General features: G+C 37.4%; 3 protein-coding genes across 3 annotated transcripts; 1 reads left to right on the top strand and 2 right to left on the bottom strand.

The window, feature by feature from the left end:
• The first annotated feature begins 1270 nt into the window (after window positions 1–1270).
• On the top strand, window positions 1271–2798 carry LOC147854308 (uncharacterized). The gene is made up of 2 exons (XM_087331717.1): window positions 1271–1464; window positions 1858–2798. The coding sequence occupies exons 1-2, from the start codon at window positions 1324–1326 to the stop codon at window positions 2566–2568; spliced, it is 852 nt and encodes a 283-aa protein (XP_087187843.1). The 5' UTR covers window positions 1271–1323; the 3' UTR covers window positions 2569–2798.
• Window positions 2799–3326: 528 nt separating this feature from the next.
• Window positions 3327–4349, bottom strand: LOC147854307 (protein translocase subunit). Its single transcript, XM_087331718.1, has 2 exons — window positions 4157–4349; window positions 3327–4055 (listed from the first exon to the last, which is right to left on the bottom strand). Exons 1-2 carry the CDS (start codon window positions 4274–4276, stop codon window positions 3900–3902), a joined length of 276 nt encoding a protein of 91 aa, XP_087187844.1. The 5' UTR covers window positions 4277–4349; the 3' UTR covers window positions 3327–3899.
• A 2029-nt stretch (window positions 4350–6378) lies between these two features.
• LOC147854306 (PHD finger protein ALFIN-LIKE 1-like) lies at window positions 6379–10436 on the bottom strand. Its single transcript, XM_087331064.1, has 5 exons — window positions 9840–10436; window positions 9180–9212; window positions 8709–8931; window positions 7000–7156; window positions 6379–6822 (listed from the first exon to the last, which is right to left on the bottom strand). Exons 1-5 carry the CDS (start codon window positions 9937–9939, stop codon window positions 6502–6504), a joined length of 834 nt encoding a protein of 277 aa, XP_087187190.1. The 5' UTR covers window positions 9940–10436; the 3' UTR covers window positions 6379–6501.
• Between the last annotated feature and the right edge of the window lie 10518 nt (window positions 10437–20954).

Here is a 20954-nt window from a genome sequence, read left to right as displayed (position 1 = left end):
GTGTATCACTTACGGATAATGTTTTGAGTCCACTCAATATGAGTTTTTATTTGGTTGATTTCGTGAGGAATATAATATTTCTAATGTCTCAACCCATCGTTGAGGAATATTTGCCTTTTGTCTTCTAGGAATACTCAAACATACAAACTTTATTGTGGGGCATACATATCAACCTAACGGACACGACTCGTTAGGCTTTACTTTTTGTTCACTTTGGAATGTTGAGTTGTTGAGTTCACCATATACACACTATTTATTAGAATGGTCGCAATCAATATATGATGCTATGAATGCAGAGTCAAAGTTTCGCCCAATACTTCTATACACATCCTTGTGAGAATGGTGTAAAGCGGCATATATGGTGCAAGGAAAGCACATTCAAACATACCTAATGTCAAGGCGTGCAATAAATACTACTAATTCTCACAGACATTAGAGCATGCCTTTTGGTATTGGCACCTAAAGCTCATAATCATGAGATTGTTGACATGTCATAATCTACAATGAGCACAAGGCAAGGCCCTTTCTTTTCCAGATGATAAAACTTGTGTTATTTTCTACACCGACTTCCAAGTTGAACACGTTTTTCCTTATACTTGTGATGAATCTATCATATGGAGGACGAAGAGTCCCCCTCATTTACGATTATACATCCTTGGGGTCTCTTTTCTTTTGGGGGGGGCTTTGTCATTTTGCATGAACTGCAATGTATAATATCTATATCTATATCCTTTTGTTTTGATTGTGACGATATTGAATTCGTGTCCATTGGGATGTTATCATGAGACAGTGGAGGGAAAAAGAGGCATCGTAAGTTGCGAGGCAAACACGTTACTCGGAACAAGGGTAGTCAAACAGAGGGATATGGGTGGTGACACATCTTTGTCGGATATAGATATACGATATCATATATACATTGTGGTTCAGACAAAAGTCCTGGTACTCACTACTCTAGAGCCGCAAAAGTTCCGAGCAGAGGTCCCCGACACCTCCCCACAACATAGTGATTGTCGAGAAGGTACCGGAAACATCAGCGGCTCCATTCGAAGCCATCCGATCGCATCTTTTACTTTCTCTTTCTCCGGTACATGGAATTGCTAGGAAACAGATTGATTGATGAGTAAATCTACTCATCAGATTGATGAGTAAATCAGAATGTGATAAGAGTAAAAAAAAAAACAGTACCCATTAAAGCTTATATGTACTATACATATAATATATACACACACATACATACTGTTTTCTTATGCTCTGTTTTTGTTTTTTGAGTTCCTGTGAACTGTGTGTGTGTGTGTGCTTATTGTTATATTATTGTTCATAGCCATGTCTGCAGATATGGTGAGGAATTTCTTTCCCTCTGTGGTGCATCTCTACCAGACCCAACCCCTCTTCCACAAACTATGGAGCTTTGCCTTCCCTGCAGAGGTGGAGGAGCTCTGCCCTCGCCCACATATGGCCTTTCAGGTGTCTCATCCTCTTCTTCTTCTTTTCCATTTTATTGTCCGAGTGACTCTTAGTTTGTTGAGTTACTGAGTAGTTATTCGACCTACTTGATTAGGACTAAACTTCCTGATCTGTTTTTTAAATTCCTCACAAAAACAAAAATGATTCTATTGAAACTACCCGAACTTGCTGGAATTAAGAAAATAGACCTTTGATTCAACATCAAGGTTTTAACATGCTTTTTACTGATCAAATCTGGGTTGAAGTTATCCTACTACCAGAAAAAAAAAAGAACTCTTTATTTCCATCATTCATAGGCACAAAACCCTAACAAAAACAATCACCCTCACACAAGAAACGAAATCCTAATTAAGAAAACCTCCAATAAGATCCTTCTTTGTGGATATATGTTAGGTGTCAAGGGATCTTTCCCTCACCATTCATTGGCCACTGGGATCAATCTTCTGCGTGGCCGGCATCGTGATGGGGCTTTTGTACTCCTTCCCACTTCTGTCTGATGCATATCGGAGCCGAAACCCGAAAACAGGGTCTTTCACATGGGGTTTGGCCTTCATGTGGTATGGATTAATGAGCCTGGGTGGCCTTATGTTTCATTGTATTCTTACTACCAGTCATTTCTTCTACTTACTTGATGTTGTTTCTACGGCATCGTGTTGCATGGCCATCATCTCCGGCATCGGCATCGGCATTGCATGGCGGATGAATCCACATGCCCCGCCTCCCGATGACACACGCCTCGTGTGGAGGGCCTGCATGTACTCGGTCTTTGTACTCGTGATTGGCCTGTCCGTTCTAGGTGCCCAATACATCCGGGATTTGTTGTATGTCTTACCCTCCCTAATTGCCGTTGGGTTTGGTTTTCATTTCTATTTGAAGGTCATGTTCACACGCCCCGGCCCCTCCATCCGCATGTTGGTCTGGCTCCATTGCTCTGTCCTAGCAGCATTGCTGTCACTTGGTGCTGTTATCTTTGACTCTTGGCTTTGTAAGACTTTTGGAGCAGAATTCAGTTGTCTTCCTTGGTTCTTCCTTGGGGCAGACATCGCGTTGCCTTGTCTCTATCATTCAATCAAGCAGCTTCAGCCCCATGCAAAGAGTTCATGACAAGAGCTTGTATTCAAATGTTTTTGAGTTTCCATGGCTCATGTTGTGATGGAGTGAATGAACTCATGAAGCTTATTTGCAGTTTCCTGAGTTAAATTGCTGCATTTGTTTGTAATTAATTTGATTATTGACAATTCATAAATGTAAAAATCCATACATCCATACCAGTTATATGTGTAAGTATCATACTGCAAAATAATTTCGAAAAGGAAGCAGATTCATTTTGATTCTGTCGTTTTCAGGGGCCACAAAAATGTCTAAGCATATTGAAGAATGTATATTCATCTTAACGATGCCAATGTTAGATTAATTTATGTTCATCTTAATGATGCCTGTGTTAACACCTCGAAAGAACCCCAGATATTAGAATGTAAAGTAACATTCTTTGGCATGTATACAACAGAGTAAATAGGGCTAAACCCGACTCCACATATTTCTTTGTACAGGGATTCGATAATTGCCTAATTACAAAATATAGCCGTGCTATAATTATGGATGGTGCTTCTCTAGCACAACCACAAAGAATATATCCTTTTAAGTTCTATAGAAAAAGAGGACTCATGGTGTTATTGAAGTGATTTCCATCCCTAAATGCAAGCAGTAAGGCCCTAATTTCCAAAACCAGGTCGAAGATTCGATACACTTAAAATTATGGAGTGATTGAGTCAATGCACTTTATGATCATAGAAAGTAGTTGAAAATGGGCAGAAACATGTCATCATTAGTTGCATAATCAAGAATCCAAAAATTGAAAATGATTAAAAATGCCATAACTACTCCAACCATTAAATGGAATATGAGAGAAGCATGTTTTGTTCAGCTCTCTCGTGCTTTAAAACATGGGGATACTTCATCACAAGTGTGTATGTATGTATGTATTCGTATTGTGTGATAGATGTGCGGATAGGAATAAAGTTTATATGTCAAGAAAGTCACGTGACCAAAACCATTTAACTCAATGGACAAGCATTGATCCTTGAACACATGAAAGAAACAAACAAAGCATTGATTCTTGTAACTACTTGAAACAAGCATCAATCCTTGAACTTTACAAAACCTTGCTATGTATCTGAAGCTTACATATTGAAACAATTATTGAACCAAAACTTTAACTCAAGGCTCTTTTCGGTACCTTCACTTAATAAGGTGTTCTGCTGATGAGTTATTTCCGGTTTGTTCAACTACCAAAAACTGTAAACTCTCAGAACTTTTTTTTTTTTTTTGGCATGTTTCTGTAATGATACTATTCTCCTCCAAGTATCCAAAACTATGTAAATCACCTTCACAAATCGGGTTCAAACTGGAGATGTGCATCATAAACCAGCAAATGCTTATGACATAGCATGGGCATGTTCAGTTTTCTCTTCCTTAGCTTTCTTTTCAGTCCATGCACAAGCTGTTGCTGCACCTTCTTTCCATCGCGTATTTAGAGCTTCCAACTTCTTTGCTTTTGCAGCTTGGCATCGGCATTTCCACAATAAGTTTCTGACACCGCTCCGTTGTTTCAAAAGAGAAGCACACAGTCCACAACTTCATAGTGTCTCTAATTACATTTGTATACATTCTTTGAGCAGCCATAATTGTAGCTTAAAAAACTGCCTCTTTGGGCCATTTTTTGCTTCTTGTGATTCCTGTTCCTAACACTACCCTTGTTTGGCTGGGATGATGGACATGGCTCATTTTCCCCAAAATTCACCCACCCATGCATAAGGGTCTAAGTTCAAATTGCAAACAATAGACAAGCTCTCTCTCTCTCTCTCTCTCTCTCTCTCTCGACTAGAAGCTATGGTTGGGGTACCTTTTACATTGGGACCACGGGCCACATCCACATCGCAACCCTTTGACCTCCCGCTTCTCTTCGAGAGACTTGGATGGAAATGAAATTAGGCCTAGTATAACAACTTTTCATTGTAGAACATGTTTTTTTTTAGAACTACAGTCTTCAAAGAGTCTATACAGCCATTTCAATCATCACCCAATCGGCTCTCTCTCTCTCTCTATCAAGAATAAACATCAATATACCTTCTTCCAATTCTGCTAGGATGGGATACATTGAAATGAAGAAGCTCAGTACACACACTAAACAAAACCTCCTTTCATGTCTCCTCTCATGAGTCTTTATCATGCATGTATCACATTGCTACTAAAATCCTCTATATGGTTTAGACTCACGTCACAACTTTTCTTGGGTCTCATAAGCCACAGTGGAAGCTTCAATGAGCTTTTGGTTAGGGTTCTTCTAATTATCCTAAATTATCTACAAAACCAGTACGTGTGTGTAGTTTTTGCAACCTATAGAAAACTTTATACGTTATAGCCCAAAAACTGACCATGAAAACACACACTAATGCATAAATAGATGCAGGTAGGAGTTTTTTCTTTCTGTCACACAAAGTGCCTTTGCAAATGATACAATTTTCTCTTTTAGATGAATCAGAGCATGATTGTCATCCCTCATCTAAGCAAAATCAGCAGCAGTAGAGAAGAAATAGGTGTCTAACTGCTTTTGTGTCTCGATAATGTTCGATGGAACAGAGCATCCATGGTTGCTGGAGAATATGGAAATGATGGGACAAGATGGATGGAGGATAGGTCAGTAGGAGGAAGTTCTGAAGCAACCTTCTAGCCATAACTACAGACAAACAGGGACATCTTATTTGACCATAGATTGCATGCTTTGAAGATCGCCGGTAGTTGCTGTTAGAGACAAGCAGTTTGCTATTGAATTTAAGTTGATGGATTATCAGTGGAAATTCTATTTCTAGCCATCAATAAGCATAGACTGCCTCCTTTATCATTTGCAATCCTAATACTGTACTTTTTGTCTAATAGTGGACCTTTTATCTCGTTTGTAAAGTTCATCATTTTTTCAGAACAAATCTTGGCAGCTAGTTGATTGAGGTAATCATTCTCTGAGTCATCACATTTGTTTGTTCTCTCAATTCCCTAGCTATTGGATTAAAAATCCAAGCTTGCTTTGAACTGGCTTTGGAAGGCAGAGGCGCACTGTAGATTTGGGCATGAGAATAACAAAATCTAAGATGTGGTTTCAATATTTTATCGTTATTAGGCAGAGACGAGGCATGAGAATATCAAAATCATGGTCTTAAGTCAAAGCTGCACAAAGAAGTCAGCATATATTAAAATGTGATAAGAAACACCGACTTCCATCACCAAATCAGACATCTTCCATTAACTCATTATTTTTATGACAATGGAAGTTTACTGTAAGCATTAAAAATCATATCATGTAATCTGTACCCATCTATGGTTAAATAAATAATCCTGTCATTAACTTTACCTTAGAAAAAACATGAGGCCATCAAAATTCATACTATCAGGCTGATTTGTCAACCCTATAAATCATTATTTCTATGACAATATACACATACCTATCAAGTAAAAAACACACAGGATCTTCATTAAAAGCAACGATGAAAGAAGAGCGGAGATGTGTGCTCACCATGATCCAATGGACTGCCGCAAATTGACAAGAATAAAATAAAATCTAGATCTGGCCTGTAGAGAATAGGAATGAGATGTTACCATTTATATACTTCTTGCTACACTAAAAGTCAAGAAGCTGACCCAAAAGCATGGGATATAACAGAATTATCGTATTTAAAAAGAAACCATGCTAGGAGCGCATTTTGGATCGATTCCTCGATAAAATAACTTACATAACGAAACAGTACCCAATTGTGTTAAAGTGGGTAGTTAAGTTAGCTTCCAATACAAATCGCTCCTGACATATGGGTATGTATGTGAAAACCTCTTGAATGGCCATCTCTCATGAAGCTCAAAATAAAATTTCATAAATTCCCACATTGACTGCTAATCTTCCAATAGATTGATTTGCTTTGTTGTTTTTCCGTATACTCTTTCATCTAGTATCACATTATCCATGATACATGATACATGATACATCCATATTCATGCACGCATCCGTTTGTTATTGCAAAATGGGCATTTATATTGCTTAATATGCTCGGCTCTGGCGGGTGTAATCTTCACACATTTGCCATGGAACCATCTCTCACAAATATCACAACAAATCCAAAATTCATCAGGACCATAGCTTTCACCACATATGCCACATAGAGTACTTTCATGCTCATCTTCATCTCCTTCGTAAGTATCCTTTTCTTCATCAGCAGCATCGGCATCATTATCAGTATCAGTATCATCTGGAGCTTCCTCTTCATAATCTCCATCATCAAGTGATGGAGGTGGGGGAGGGGGTTTGGTTGACTTCTGCAACAAATAATAATATAATAAGAACGCAACCAAAGAACTATTCTTTTATTCTCATCATGATTATTACCAAACAAACATCCCTATGCCTGTAATGTTGTAAAAGAGCAAATTTTGATTCCCATATATCAGAATTAGTGAATGCTCATAAGATAAAGGATATTCTTTTTAACTTACCACCTTTGTCGATGAGGAGTTCGCTTTTCCATTAGATTTATGGCTGATTGTGACCTTATTCTCTTTGGCAGAAGCAATACTTTCTCTGAGAGGCTTTTTCCCCGTCACCACATCGAGAACTGTGGGCACATCATTGATCAAATTGAAAAGTTTTTTCCTGAGTACATAAAACCTGTTCAGTCCTCGAGTTGTCCCAAATGGGTTACATATAAAGCATTTTAAAAAACATGGTCGTGGCAAGAATATCCTAGATTTTGGAAGTGCCACACAAACAAAAACTAAGTTTGTATCTCTGAATCTAATAAAACATTACATGTTCCCATATGGGTATTTGAAACCAAGTTGAACTTACAACAATCCTGAGCTTCAATACTTGCTCGTAAAATGATTTTGAGCTTAGAACTTATCGGTAAGTGACCAAATATATTCTTACATGAGTTTAGTATCTAATACCAATTTGTAAAAAGAAAGTGAAAATCATCTTAAGCATGTAGCTACAACTAAAAGATACTAAAGAGGGAAAATCAAGTCTACAAATATCAGCTCTATAGAATATGATATACAAGGGGTAGAAACTATGAAAGATTGAATGAACCAAAGCAAATTTTATACAAAGTTGAGTATCACGTGTAACCAAATAAAGTCTACTTCTAACCAGAAATGAGACAGTCAATTAGCTATAAAGATATCTAAAAAATGAAGTATAACTATCTGTTGATAAATGATTCCTTATTAGTATCACTTCTGCTAAAGCAAACACATTGGCAGCGAAATAAAACACGAATAAATAGAGAATAAGAACAAAATGCAACTAAAGAAGGCCATTCACATAGCTACCCTTCCACATCACTGATGTGCAGATGCAACAACCCAAGACTAGATATGGGGCATTTCCAGTCTTGCAGGCCCTCAAATAATCTTTAGCTCTGATGCGGCATAATTCTGACATGATGACTTTATGTACATCCATTCCAATCACTAGAAACCACTATCTCCATGCCAATCATGAAAATCTGCTACAAAGATGTCATTGTTAACTTTTTACTACCCTCACAGAAGGATTCTTGCTACCTTCAAAGTTCACATGCTTTCACACTAATCACTTTCCATGCTAATCACTAAAAGAGGTACCAAAGATGTCATCTTCAAATTTGTACTACTTCTGGGGCCTCAATGAAGGGCAGTTCACATGTTTTAAAAATTGCAATTTCAAAATGAAGAACACATGAACTCATTTAACCTCTGAAATTATAGAAAAGAAATACCAACCCTAGTATAACTCACAGAATTGACACCATTCCATACAGTTAAAATACAGAATTAACACCATTCTAAAATAGACTCCCTTTTATAAGTTACAAATAGTACATGAAATAACAAGAATCATAACTTTCAGCATTGACAACATACTATAAGATGGAAATACTGAATAATGACAATGATGCAAGTTGTAGAATTGGACCATCTCCTAGAACACAAATAATGAATGCATTTAACAATAATCACATAATTAATATACCATTACACATAAGTTCCAGCGTTGCACAATTCCATAATATACAAACAAATAACAACAATAACAAAACTTCCAGAAACAACACCAGTCAATTAGCAAAAATGGATACTGAATGAAGATAATAAAACCTTTCCAAATTGGCATAAAATACCATAAAATACAATAAAAGAAGAAAGATTTCTTGATGACTAACCTATCATTCTTGTCGAATCTCGCACCAAAGTAGAAGGCAACAGAGACAAGCCATGCATCGCTATGCACAGCAACGAGAGAAATCCAGTCCTTTCGTTGCATTCCATCTCGGGCGAAATTGATACCTAAAGCAGGCTCCGGAAGCTCTGGAGGAACCTCCTCTGCTGGTAGATTTACTTCCCATGCTTCGTCGGGAAAACCATACAAACACAAATTCTCCTTCTCTGCATACAAAGGGAAAAAAATATAGCATTGTGTCAAAATCTTTCTCTTAACATACAAACCGATCAAATAAAGATGCTACCACAAAATTTCCCATATTTTCGTCGGCAGAATTTAAAGGCCAAAATAACTAAATTTCAAAGATTTTCTTGGTAGAAGTTAAGTTGCGACCCCTTGCCAAATTTTTTTTTTAAGGAATTTAAACAATTTTAGCCTTTATATGGCAAAAACAAAATTGATCTAGACTTACCAGGATCGCACTGCTCACAAAATTCTTCCACATCTGCAGAAACAGCAAAAATATTAGAGTTAGGGCAAGAGGGTAAGATGCAGATTTGAAACAAATGAGGTCAGGGTTTGACTCGTTAGAATCAAATTACGGTTGGTCAAAAGACTTGTTTAAAAACAAATCAGGGTTTACGGGAAATATTCATTTCAAACGCAACTTGGGGGTTAACAGAACGATTTATCGAAACAATAGATAGGGTTAATATTTCCTACATACATGAATTAAGATTTGCTAGAAACTATTTAAAAGAAAATTTAGGGTTCGTAGAAATCTGTTAGAATTAATGACTTCAGGTATATTGTTAAAAAAATTTGGGTTCAGCAGAAACCTGTTAAAAACTAAGTTTGGAAAGAAAGGTTTCTAAAACGGAAATTAGGGTTTAGCAGAAAAAGGCAGAAACTATAGTTGGCAGGACTTTGTTAGAACAAATGAGTATTAATTTAATACTTTGGAACAAAATTGATCAAAACAAAATTAGGGTTTAGATGGGGAGATTCTGAAAACAAAAATTAGGGTTTTAGAAGAAAGATTTACAGAAACAAAAAGTTTTGCAAAGGTATTTGCGGTTTCTAAGAAAGAAGGTTGTAAGAAAAATTAGGCTTTCGCAGAAGATATACGGACCAGATGTGAGGGCTTTGAGGACGCCTGAGCGACGGCCAAGAAAATCTTTAAAGACGTCATCAACAGTGCGAGGATTGGGGGGAAGGGAGGATTCGTCCATTGGATTTACAAGCAGAGAATCGGGGGTTTAGTTAAGAAAATGAGGGTAATGTTTGAGAATCTTTATACGGTCAGGATACTGTTCAGATTCTGTAGAAACTTAGGGTTTCAGTGTAGGTTGAGCCTGTTAAAGAAAATTAGGTTTTCGTTGAGACCATGGTAGAAAATTAGGGTTTTGCTGAGACTGCTGTAGTAATAAAATTAGGGATGGATGGAGACTGTGGTCGGAAAAGAGAATTAGGGTTTTGTTTAGACCGTTGTAAAATAAAATTAGGGTTTGGTTGAGACTGTGGTAAGGAACTGGGGTTTGGAACAGAATTAGGGTTTTTCTGAGACCGTTGTGAAAAAAAAAATTAGGGATCGATTGAGACTGTGGTAAGGTATTAGGGTTTTTGTGAGGACGTTGTGAAAAAATTTAGGGTTTGGTTGAGAATGTCACAGGAAATCAGGGTTGGGAAGAGAAGCAGCGTTTGGTTGAGACTGTTTGTTGTAAGGAATTGGGGTTTGGAAGAGAATTAGGGTTTCCGGTTGAGAGTGAGGAGGGAATTAGGGTTGGGTGGAGGCTGTGGAATTGGATGGGGGCAATCATTGGGAGGGAAAACCCCCTTCATTCATCAATGGACTGTAGTGGTGGCTCTTGCCATTGCCATTTTTGCTCTGCTCTGCACACACAAACAGAACCGCAGAGAACAGAGAAGAGAGAGAAAGAGAGAGGAACAAAGTAATTGGTTTGGAAACCGGTTTGGTTCGGCTTGAACCATCACATACCAATCTCAAACCGGTTAAGGAAGCTAAAGCCTAAACCGGAACCGAGTCGCCAAACCATTTTAAAAACGGTTTAACAGCTGCGTTCAGGCTTGACCTGAGCCGTTCTCGATTCCTAAACACCCCCCCCCCCCCCGAAAACACCTCGAGCTCGAGCTCAATATTCTGGCAATGTAGATCTGTTATTTTACAACAAATTTAGGGATTGGAAATGAATGGCCTTCTTCCAAGAACTCATGATATTCGCAGAGGTTGCTTGCCCGATTCAAAGCAGGCCATTTGCGTAAGGTAATTCCATAGATCTTTATGTTCCGCCTCCGAAATGGAACAGAATTTGTCCCTTTTCCAACACGTTATCTATGTGCCCACGACATGGCATGCATGCACCATATGTTTGTTGTACAAGAACTCTCGAAATGTAAAATTCTCCCGAAACGTTTGATAAGAAACTACTCCTTAATATGATTTGGCAAGGAAACTGGGGCTTTCTTGTCGACACTCTGCCAAACCTTTAACTAGTAGTGTGCTCATAAATGGTGGATGAACCTCGTGGTTGGATTGGGACATTTCTCCCTCCCATGATTCTATCCTATGTGGCATCATCCATGCCTACATACACATTTTCCCCACATTAGTTTTGTCCAATCTCTAACTTGTAGACAAAAAGTTCTCTTGCATATATTTCCTATCATGAATACCCTCTGCCAAATCAGCTCTGGAATGTTTTTGTCTACCTAGTCAAAAACAAGCATAAAGAAGCTCGAGTTTGCGTTCTTCAACTGTAAAAACAAGGTTGATGAACTAATGACATATAATGTAATCAAACAAGCACTTCTCGATCATTCCATTTCCGAAATGCATTTATGCTTTCATCAATGAGACTAGAGATAGATTGACTTGTTAGTTTTCCTCCTACAATTAATCTCTCTAAAAAATAAGCCTTACTTTTAATGCCCTAGAGGTTCTCTAGCAAAATGTATATGTAAGTATGTTATCATTCGAAAAGGTACAAGATTTGGACGTTTGCTAACCAAGGCTTCTATCTAACAGTGTCGATGCTTCCTCTTGTTATCTTCGTCCAAGAGGATTTGCATGGGTCATTTAATGCTTGAAAAGGTATCTCCAAAACAAAAACAATAGAAGAATGTTTTGAAAACATTGCATGGATAATGCTAGTGAGGGGAAAAAACTATCCCAAATTCTTATTGAAAAGGATATGGCATGAAGAGGGAAGTGCCAAAAGTAGTTAACAAAGTTTATGGTATGCATAAAAGACGGGATAAATTTTAGCATTCGATGGAGTATACTTTATGTTCTGAAACATGGGCTTCATGAGAGGAAATATGTGTATTGATAAGTAATTAAGTTTCCTCTTTAATCAAAATTAGCTGACAAACATTGTCATGTATGATCTATCTCTAGACTATCAAATTATTAACATATTGCCTTTTTAAGAGAAAATGCCAACAAAATAGAGCTTGTACGATGCAAAACAATCGTGTTGCTTTTGCAGACAAGGTTAACTCTATCTAAAGTTCCCCATGTACTAACAACTTGGTATTTTCTCCGATGCTACAAGCACCAATGATTTGTAGTTTATCTTGTGTACTTCTATTGCTCCAAATAAAAGCGGATCACGTTTCATCGAACGATAAATTGACGTGAAATGGATTGCATTGTTGCAACAACTTACAATAATCACAACTACAACTGGCATTGAAATATGTATTTGTTTTTCCATTCATTGAATTTCCCTTTTCTTCTTTGGAAGTGCCCAACTTTTAAAAAGGTTTGCATGTGATTTTAGTGTAGCTTGAATTCGTGCTTTGCTTCACGTTAAAGCATATCCACATGATGAGGTAAGTGAACCACATAGTATCTCATTAACATGGCCTCTTCTCTTTACTTACACTATGAATTCGAATGGAATGAGTGGGTATGTCACGAGATATGTAGTGCTTAAGAGGTATGGTATGCATGCATGCATGCCTACTAACCAAACCTCTAGAGAATATCTTCCATCATCAAGCATTTGTGTTTTCAAGTTCTTTTTCGATTAATTGTAGATGATATATATATTGGCATCTAAAATAACCATAAGAATGAGCCCATTCCTATTTTCAAGAAATCATGTAATGACAAATGGATTCTTATGCAAAGATTTGTCTTATGTAAACCTAGGATTGAAACCATAATATACATTTCCTTTTTCAACTCAAAATTCTAAATTCTTATGTGTGCATGTTTTCATCTTGAAAAGCAAGACATATATGGAGTGTGTTCTAAGGGAGTATTGACATCCACGTGACATAATTGTTTATGCAACCACTTCCATGTCATCATTAAATATGCAAGAACATGTCTAGAGAATTTTGGGAACTAGACTTATTTAGGTGTATGATTGCTTCAAACTAAACAGAACATGATATTAGGCACACTAAACAACAATATGAAAGTGCATTGCATCGGAGGCATTGGATAGCCCCCCACGTATTGGAAGTGACACTTAAATTGCATGTAGATTCACAAGCAATATAAAATTCCATCAAGCTTGTGTTTTTTGCAATCTTAAGGTTGTGGATTAGAAATCCTACACATTTCTAGTTTTATATAATGCACGCTAAAGATGTGCCGCCACATTTACACAGTCACTTTCCACGACCCAAGTTGTTGAAAACAAAAAACAATTGTTACTATAAAAACCAATACTTAAACATCATGAATGTGATATGTTTTAAAGTTGTTCTGCATCTAAAGCATAGATCCCTTATCAAACTCAAATCATCTAAACACTAATCACCAAACCCCTATTCCCATGACCATTTCATATGCCTTAATGAATCCTAGAAGCCATTTCATTCTCTAATTCCTACACTATCTATTCTATTGTGAGATGCTCAAAAAGAGCTTGTGGCCGAGAGCAACATTGAGCTTTCACACTTCTCAATCTTTACATACATTTTTTGACCTAGCATTTTGAGGCTCGTACATTAGAAAAATTCTAACTAGCTCACTACCCCGACATTAATCGCCATCAAAACATTCATGTTGAACATACATATAAATGTTTTTCGAGCATTTGAGCTTGAATAAATGATTATATATTGTTTTGTATCTCATGAGGTGTAGAAGTGGAATTAATTTTAGTTTTCATTCAGGCCAACAAAGAAATGTGGTGGGCGGCAATAGATATGGATTGTGTGCACATTGATCATGCAAGCATATAATTCTTCTCCTCATTCTAGAGCTAGAGTGTATCCTCTTAAGCCAAGTCCTTCCCCATTAAGGGTCCAAGTCTCAAGCACTCTATGTTAAGTAGTGGGAGCCCTTGTATGAAGTTTATCATGTTGGTAATAACCACGTGTGTGGTTTTTGTCTACTTTTATCTTCTACTCGTTAACTTTGTTTAACATGTGATTAAGTCATTTAAATAAGGTGAACATATTTTGATTATTAGAGAGTAAAAGGTTGTTTAAGTGAATCTCACTTAGGTTATTAGTGTCAACAAAGACGAGCTTAGGGATGATACATATATGCATCATCCACATAAGGGTAGATGTTAGTCCGAACCCACCTAACGATCGTGGTGTGGAGAGAGGAATCCAACACTAAAGAAATGTATTTTGGAAGAGCTCTGATGTTGAACAAATGAAAGAAGGCAAATCAAAGGCACAAACGAATGTTGAAATCATGAAAGATGGTGTTACATATGTAAGACAATTATTAACGAATGAGCTAGACTAATGGGATGAGTGAACAGGTGAAAGAGGAAAGAAGAAGAAAGAGCGATGAAGAGAAAGATGAGTCTATAGAATCCAATACACCCAATAGCTTGCTTTGAACTCCTTGAGCATAAACACAACGGCAACCCCTTATTTATACAATCAGGTATGCAAAATGTAGGCCATGAATGTGTGTCACTTTGCATTTCTTTATGGAAGACATGCATAAAAGTCACCTTGTGACCACACCTTGAACATTATAACATTAGACTAACCATACAATATACTAACACACATAATCTACTAGATGTTCACATCTAGTATCATGTTGGTCATAACAATGTGAGCTTCAAAATTATGAGTGACAACATCCCAAAGTCACAAAGGAAAGAGACGCAAGGTCACCAAAACTATAAAAGAGATGAACTTTGAAGTCACGAACAAAAAAAACTTCCATGTCAAGAACAACGATAATGTTTGGAAGTCATGAATGATAGAAAAATGAAGATATGGAAGAGTCACAAGTCATGATCAAAGGTAGCATTAATCTAAGACACGACATGATAGTTTCTCATCAATAAATTATAAATAAATTGTAAAAACTTTATTCTTGAGCACTAGGAGCATGGTGATAGTCCACACCATAGTATGAACCATACGTACTATATGTGCATTTGCAGTCGAGAATGTTTCAATCATTCGAGTATGGTAAACACCCTCGAAGTATGGTAAATACCATACTTTTGTATTCATTATTTATTATAAGGTAAACATTTTCACTACTGAATGTTTCAGACATTGCATCTACTATTCTCATTCCTACATTTCATCCAGGTCCTTCAAGAATTTTTTGTTGTTTGACATGATACCCAATCGTTCTTCCATCTCTTTGTACCTTGAATTAACTTCTTCCATGAGAGTGTTGTCTTCCTTAATCATCTTCTGTTTGTCTACATCTCCATTATGAATGGCCATATCCAGTCTTCACAAGATGAAGACATCGATGGAGCACTTGTAGTACCATAGGCGCTGTGAGGAATCTTGTCCCACAAAGTTTGATCATCTATGGACATGTCGATGCTTCACGAGTGTATCTACTCATTCTCCTTCTGCTCTGGCCTATGAGCTTTACCATGATTTTTCCTACACAAAGGCATGGTAGCGATGAAGAAGACGTGAAAATTGTCGCGAAGGAAGAGAACGGAGAGGAAACGAGAGACATAGGGAGAAAGATGGTGTGCAAAGATTGTGGATATGGAAAGCTTTGATGGCAGGAAGGATGGCTATGTAGAAAATGAAAAACTCTAGCTTTCAACCAATTAAAGATGCCCAATTCTTAGAGGAAGCTTTGCCATTGTTATTGAGAAAAACTCTTCTCCATCGTAGTGTAGAAGGCAGTATTGAGATCTCCATCACAAGGTGGCTCTCACACAAAGAGTCCACGCACAAACCCCACTCTCTAACACGAAGGTAGACAGACAGACAGAGAGGGAACGAGAGAGACTTCTTCTCAAGGGAGGGTCGGTCGTAGGGCGTGCCAAGTGTTTATGGGTGGGGGGTGGAGCCATTCCCAATGGGGTTATGCTTGAGAAAGAGGGAGAGCCCAGATGGATGTAGCTCAGTTGGTAAGGTTGCCCAATGGAGACCAGGTGGTCATGGATTCAACCCCTACATTCCACAGTGGCATCTAGTCAAATAGAGATATATATGAAGTATATAATAGAGAGGTGAGGAGATTAGGTTTCGAACCCAAGACATAATGCTCGTAGTGTTATTGACTTACCAGTAGGGTAAGCTAATTATGATAAAAGAGAGAGAGAGAGAGAGAGAAGAAGAAGAAGAAGAAGCGAATTTGTTTTTATTGTTGCGCTCTCTATCGGCAATGGAATTGGGCACAAAGATAAGCATTAGAAAGCTCTCGATTAGAGCTTCGTAAAGAGATATAGCAAGTTAAATTTGGTGGTGTATACAAGAAGTAGCAATAGAAATAAGGAATCTTGTGTTGTTGGCATCCAAATACTCAACACACATTGCGGGTCTTCTGTTGTCTTCATCATCTTCGACCTCTTCAATCGAGTGAGTTCCGGTTGTCTCTCTTGTTCATGGAAAATTGTTTTCATCCAGGATCGTAATCACATCAAGAATAATGGATATAAACATGAATTCCTCACAAATTGTGGGGGACATCGATATGGAAACAATTGATCACAAAAAGAGTAATGTAATGGTTGAATGTAATCGTGAAAGGGAAGACATTGGAAGCTCTAAGAGGTTTAAGGGTATTGAGGAAATTAATGAGAAAAAATTTACATATGCCGAAGTAATACATGTAGATAAGGTTGACAAGGATCATTGTAATTGGGATAATTTATGGGGAATTGTCAATACCTTGTTATCTGATATTGTGGAAGAAAATGAAAATGAAGCGAAAGAATGCATTGATGTGGAAGTTGATGCTAAGGCATTGTTGCAATCTTTTGATGTATTCTACGATCGTGCGGTTATATTAACTTTTATCTGGAAACTCCCATACATTAATTGGATTAAACAATGGTTGAACATAATCATGTCACCAAATTGTGTTGAAAATAAATATGCAGGACCACGAGGGTTTTATGATGTAGTATTTCATTCACCAAAACATCGAAGTGCATTCTTGGCTAAAGTTCCTGTGTTTTTTTATAAACGCTTGGTGCATGTAATGCAATGGTGCCCTGTAGTGGGCTATCATGCTTTGTTAAAATAAGAATGCCCTGTTTGGGTAACAATGGATTGTAAACATGCTTTTTTATGGTCACTTTTACCAGAGTTGATGAGTCAAATGGGTAAAGTGTTGGTATCTCCACATGCAAATGCTACAAATATGTGCCGATTTTGTGTGTTATGGGATACAAGTCGTAAGAGGCCAAGATGGGTGCGTATGAACACGCCTGCTATGAAAAGACTTTGTTTTAAATTGAAGTGGGAGACATTTGCAAGTCATTGTTTTGGATGTGGTGAATGGGGTCACTTTATGGCGGAATGCCATTGTCATTGACCTTCAACTATAGAGGTTGGCAATGAAGGGAATGGTAAGGAAGGACTTGGGAGAGATGTTGGTGTGTCAGATATTGTGGTTGTCGTGGATGAAGGAACATCATCTAGAGCAGGTTATAAAGAGGTCTCACTTCAAGGTTTGGGCCCTAAGAATAAGGGAACTCAATTTATGGATATGGAAAAACAAAGTTAGTGGTTATAGATAAGGGGGGGAAATCGTTGGATAGAGCTAGTAATGATGTCGTTGACTAGCAATGGGCCCGGTTCAATTTCTATTTCTTGGCCTTGAAACCAAACCAAACCGTTTACAAAAAATTTAGAACCAAACCAAACCAAATTATCATAAATTAAAACCAAACCAAACCATTTTTTAGAGATATTGATTATCATACATATTATGATAAATCATCATAAATTTAGTTATCACGCTTATTATAAATTTGGTCATCATACCTGACATAATTTGGTCATCATACATATTATAAATTTAGTCATCATACTTATCATAAATTTGATAATCATACATCAAAAGGAGACTCTACTTATAATGTATATAAAATTTAATAAGTTAGAGCCTAGAGGTTTAAAATTAAAAGTTGAAAGTTAGAGCCTAGAAATGAAAATTTAAGAATATTTTTTAACCTTTAAACCTTTAAACCTTTAAACCGAAACCGCTAAACCATTAAACCATGAAATTCAAAACCGAACTAAATCATAACATTTGAAACCAAACCAAACAGTTTATTTATCTTTGAACCAATAAACCGTTGAGCCAAGGTTTCACGGTTCGGTTCGGTTCGAGCTGAAACCGGGCCCATTGTTCAGCATCAAGTTGAAGGGGAAATCAATGAATATGCAACACAATAGTTTGCCCACTACTCGTGAGATTACTTGAAAAGGTAATTCAGGAACTAGGGAGGGTCCTCGAAAAGTTCTTTGACAACGACAATTTAGGGATAAGGGATTACCCCTTCAATGTCAATTTGATTCATTGGGACAGGTTGTAAATTCATCGATTTCTCGAGGTTTTCATCAAGCGTGAGGACTGAAACAAAAGATTTCGATAAACAACCCTAAGGATGTGGTGCATGAGAATCCATATGCAACATTGGAACATGCTTTGACTAGTTTCATGACATTGGTTGCTTTAAGGGAGCAAGTGCACCCATTACGTTCTTCATTGAATGAAAGTGGTAACATGGAATGTGAGAGGGGCATGTTCTCCTCATAAGAAGTATATATTATGGGACACTTTGTTTAAGTAAAGAATGGGATGTATTATGTGCAGTTGAGCACAAGTGTCATGAGTTAGTAGGATCCACAGTTCATTTGCGTGGATATTCATCATTCTATGGAGGACATCTTAATAATCATTATTCATGTGTGGTATTAATTGTGCGGGATAAATATTTTCCTCAAGTGGTGGATAATGATCCTTATGGTCGGTTTTTGGTTCTAGAAATCACTTTTTTTGGTGTGGTTGGGATTTATGCCCCTAACCAAGCCACTCAATGTATTGCATTATGGGGCTCACTCCTTCAAACCCTATGTGTGGGCCGTCCAAGATTACTTATGGGTGATTTTAATGTCTGAACATTCAATCATGGATGATCTTGAACAACTTGCTTGGGATTCATTGGCTATGGAGGTTTTGAAGTTGGATGTTGGGACATGGTTGCATGGGAATGATCCAGGTTTTACTTTCCAATATGCTCAACATAGACAAACATGGAGTTGGGACATGGTTAGATAGAATATATGTGATGCACGATGATTCTTTTTTACCGACATCACTTCGTATGACAATTCTATAAGATGTAGGAACTTCAAATCACTTTCCTATTTGTTTGGAGGTTTGTAGTCATGCAATTGATATGTATAAATCCTTGCTTGTAGTCATGCAATTGACATGCAATTGACCAGAAGGTCATGGGTTCAACCCTCACCATTCCATGTGGCATCCTGTCTATGACAACAATGGGCTTTGGACCTCTCATGTCTCGCCTCATATTTTTATTAGGACAAGATGCGGTGTCTCAAGTAATGCTTAATGGAGGAGTTACATCATATATTCCCCTCACAAGATTTATTCGTCAAGGATGCCCTCTTAGCCCATTGTTGTTTGCTATTGTTACTCATGCCTTGTTAGTGATGCTACCAAGGCTTGCAACAAATGGTAACATTGTGGGTCTACATCTTCCGTCTAGAGGGCAACTAGTAGCACAAGCTTTGGCTGATGATTCTTTCATGTTTCTACAAACCTCACGAGAGAATCTTGAGAAGGGGATGCTTGTATGGAACCAATTTGCATTGGCTTCCAGATTACATATTAATTGGAGAAAGTCTAGTCTCATATCATGTACTAAAAGGGATTTGGAATGTTTAGGATGGCAAGGATCGTGGTTAAGAAAGGCTCTATTTTTCGACACTTGGGCTATCCATTAGGAATGAATGTTACAAATGGTCAATTGATTGAATGGATGTCTAGTAAGTTGAGGGATAAGTTCATGTATTGAAAGTCACAATCTTGGTCATTTCATGTAGGCTTGAAGGTTGTACAATGTATTATGGAACCTATGATATTATATTACTTGTCATTGTTGCCATGGACAAAGAAGGCATTGCATTATGTTTTGTAACCTCTTCGATATTTGTTGTGGAAGAAGAGGGATAAGATGGGAATCACTTGGGTTGCGTGAAATCATCTAGCAACCCCTAAGTGCTTGGGGGGAGCTGGAATATTGAACTTATCTATGCATATGATGGCTCGTAGATTTTCATTATTACAAGACATGTGTTCAAACTCACAACCATGGATATCTATTGTTCAATATTTAATTGAGAACAAGGGTTTAACACATGGGAGGACAACGATTAAGGCTTCATGGTGGCAATTACTAAATGGATGTATTTCACTTAGGATTCCAGGATCTTCATGTGTTCAACACTTGGTTACTTTATGGCAAGAAGCACTCTTGTTATGTGTATGGAAACCATCATCTAGTAGAGAGCATTGTAATTCTTTGTAAAAAGAGTTACTTGTGTCTTCTCGGTTATTATGTTGGCCAGGAAAGGAGAGATTGCACTCTCAACAAGTAACAAGGGAGCTCTAGAATGGAGTTGAACCAATTTGGTTTATCCCTGATTATTAGATGCATATATAAAAGTCCTTATAGGGTATTTTAGAAAGTCCTAGAATAAAGAGTGCACTAGAATATTCTAGACTATAGAGCACTCTAGAATATACTCTACATTCTAGAACATCGTGTACTCGAGAATACTTTATAATGTTTTATAATATTCTATATAGGTTATAAATTCTTTATATATATAAATATATCATTACAATGGCTAAGAATTCGACACATATATAATAACGTTGTGGGTTCGAATCCGTGTAAACCCAAATCGTATATGAGTGGCATCATAACACTATCAACTCCATTCTAGAGCTCCCTTGTTACTTGTTGTAACCCATCTTATAGTGCAATAC

Source organism: Azolla caroliniana, unplaced genomic scaffold (assembly GCF_043228905.1).
Source record: "Azolla caroliniana isolate FFs.n. ecotype wild unplaced genomic scaffold, voAzoCaro1.0.p SCAF_15, whole genome shotgun sequence".
NCBI classification, from domain to species: domain Eukaryota; kingdom Viridiplantae; phylum Streptophyta; class Polypodiopsida; order Salviniales; family Salviniaceae; genus Azolla; species Azolla caroliniana.
The sequence above is the reverse complement of the archived record's forward strand: the minus strand, read 5'-3'. Positions and strand labels throughout refer to the sequence as shown.

What these genes read in the sequence shown, in the direction of transcription:
- LOC147854306 (XM_087331064.1), bottom strand. Translation starts at nt 9,939, where the DNA reads ATGGACGAATCCTCCCTTCCCCCCAATCCTCGCACTGTTGATGACGTC. An exon ending in TTGTGAGCAGTGCGATCCTG is followed by an intron (nt 8,932 to 9,179) that starts GTAAGTCTAGAT and finishes CTTTGTATGCAG; the next exon opens with AGAAGGAGAATTTGTGTTTG. An exon ending in ACTCCTCATCGACAAAGGTG is followed by an intron (nt 6,823 to 6,999) that starts GTAAGTTAAAAA and finishes TATTTGTTGCAG; the next exon opens with AAGTCAACCAAACCCCCTCC.
- LOC147854307 (XM_087331718.1), bottom strand. Translation starts at nt 4,276, where the DNA reads ATGCATGGGTGGGTGAATTTTGGGGAAAATGAGCCATGTCCATCATCC. An exon ending in CCCAAAGAGGCAGTTTTTTA is followed by an intron (nt 4,056 to 4,156) that starts AGCTACAATTAT and finishes CGGAGCGGTGTC; the next exon opens with AGAAACTTATTGTGGAAATG.
- LOC147854308 (XM_087331717.1), top strand. Translation starts at nt 1,324, where the DNA reads ATGTCTGCAGATATGGTGAGGAATTTCTTTCCCTCTGTGGTGCATCTC. An exon ending in GCCCACATATGGCCTTTCAG is followed by an intron (nt 1,465 to 1,857) that starts GTGTCTCATCCT and finishes GATATATGTTAG; the next exon opens with GTGTCAAGGGATCTTTCCCT.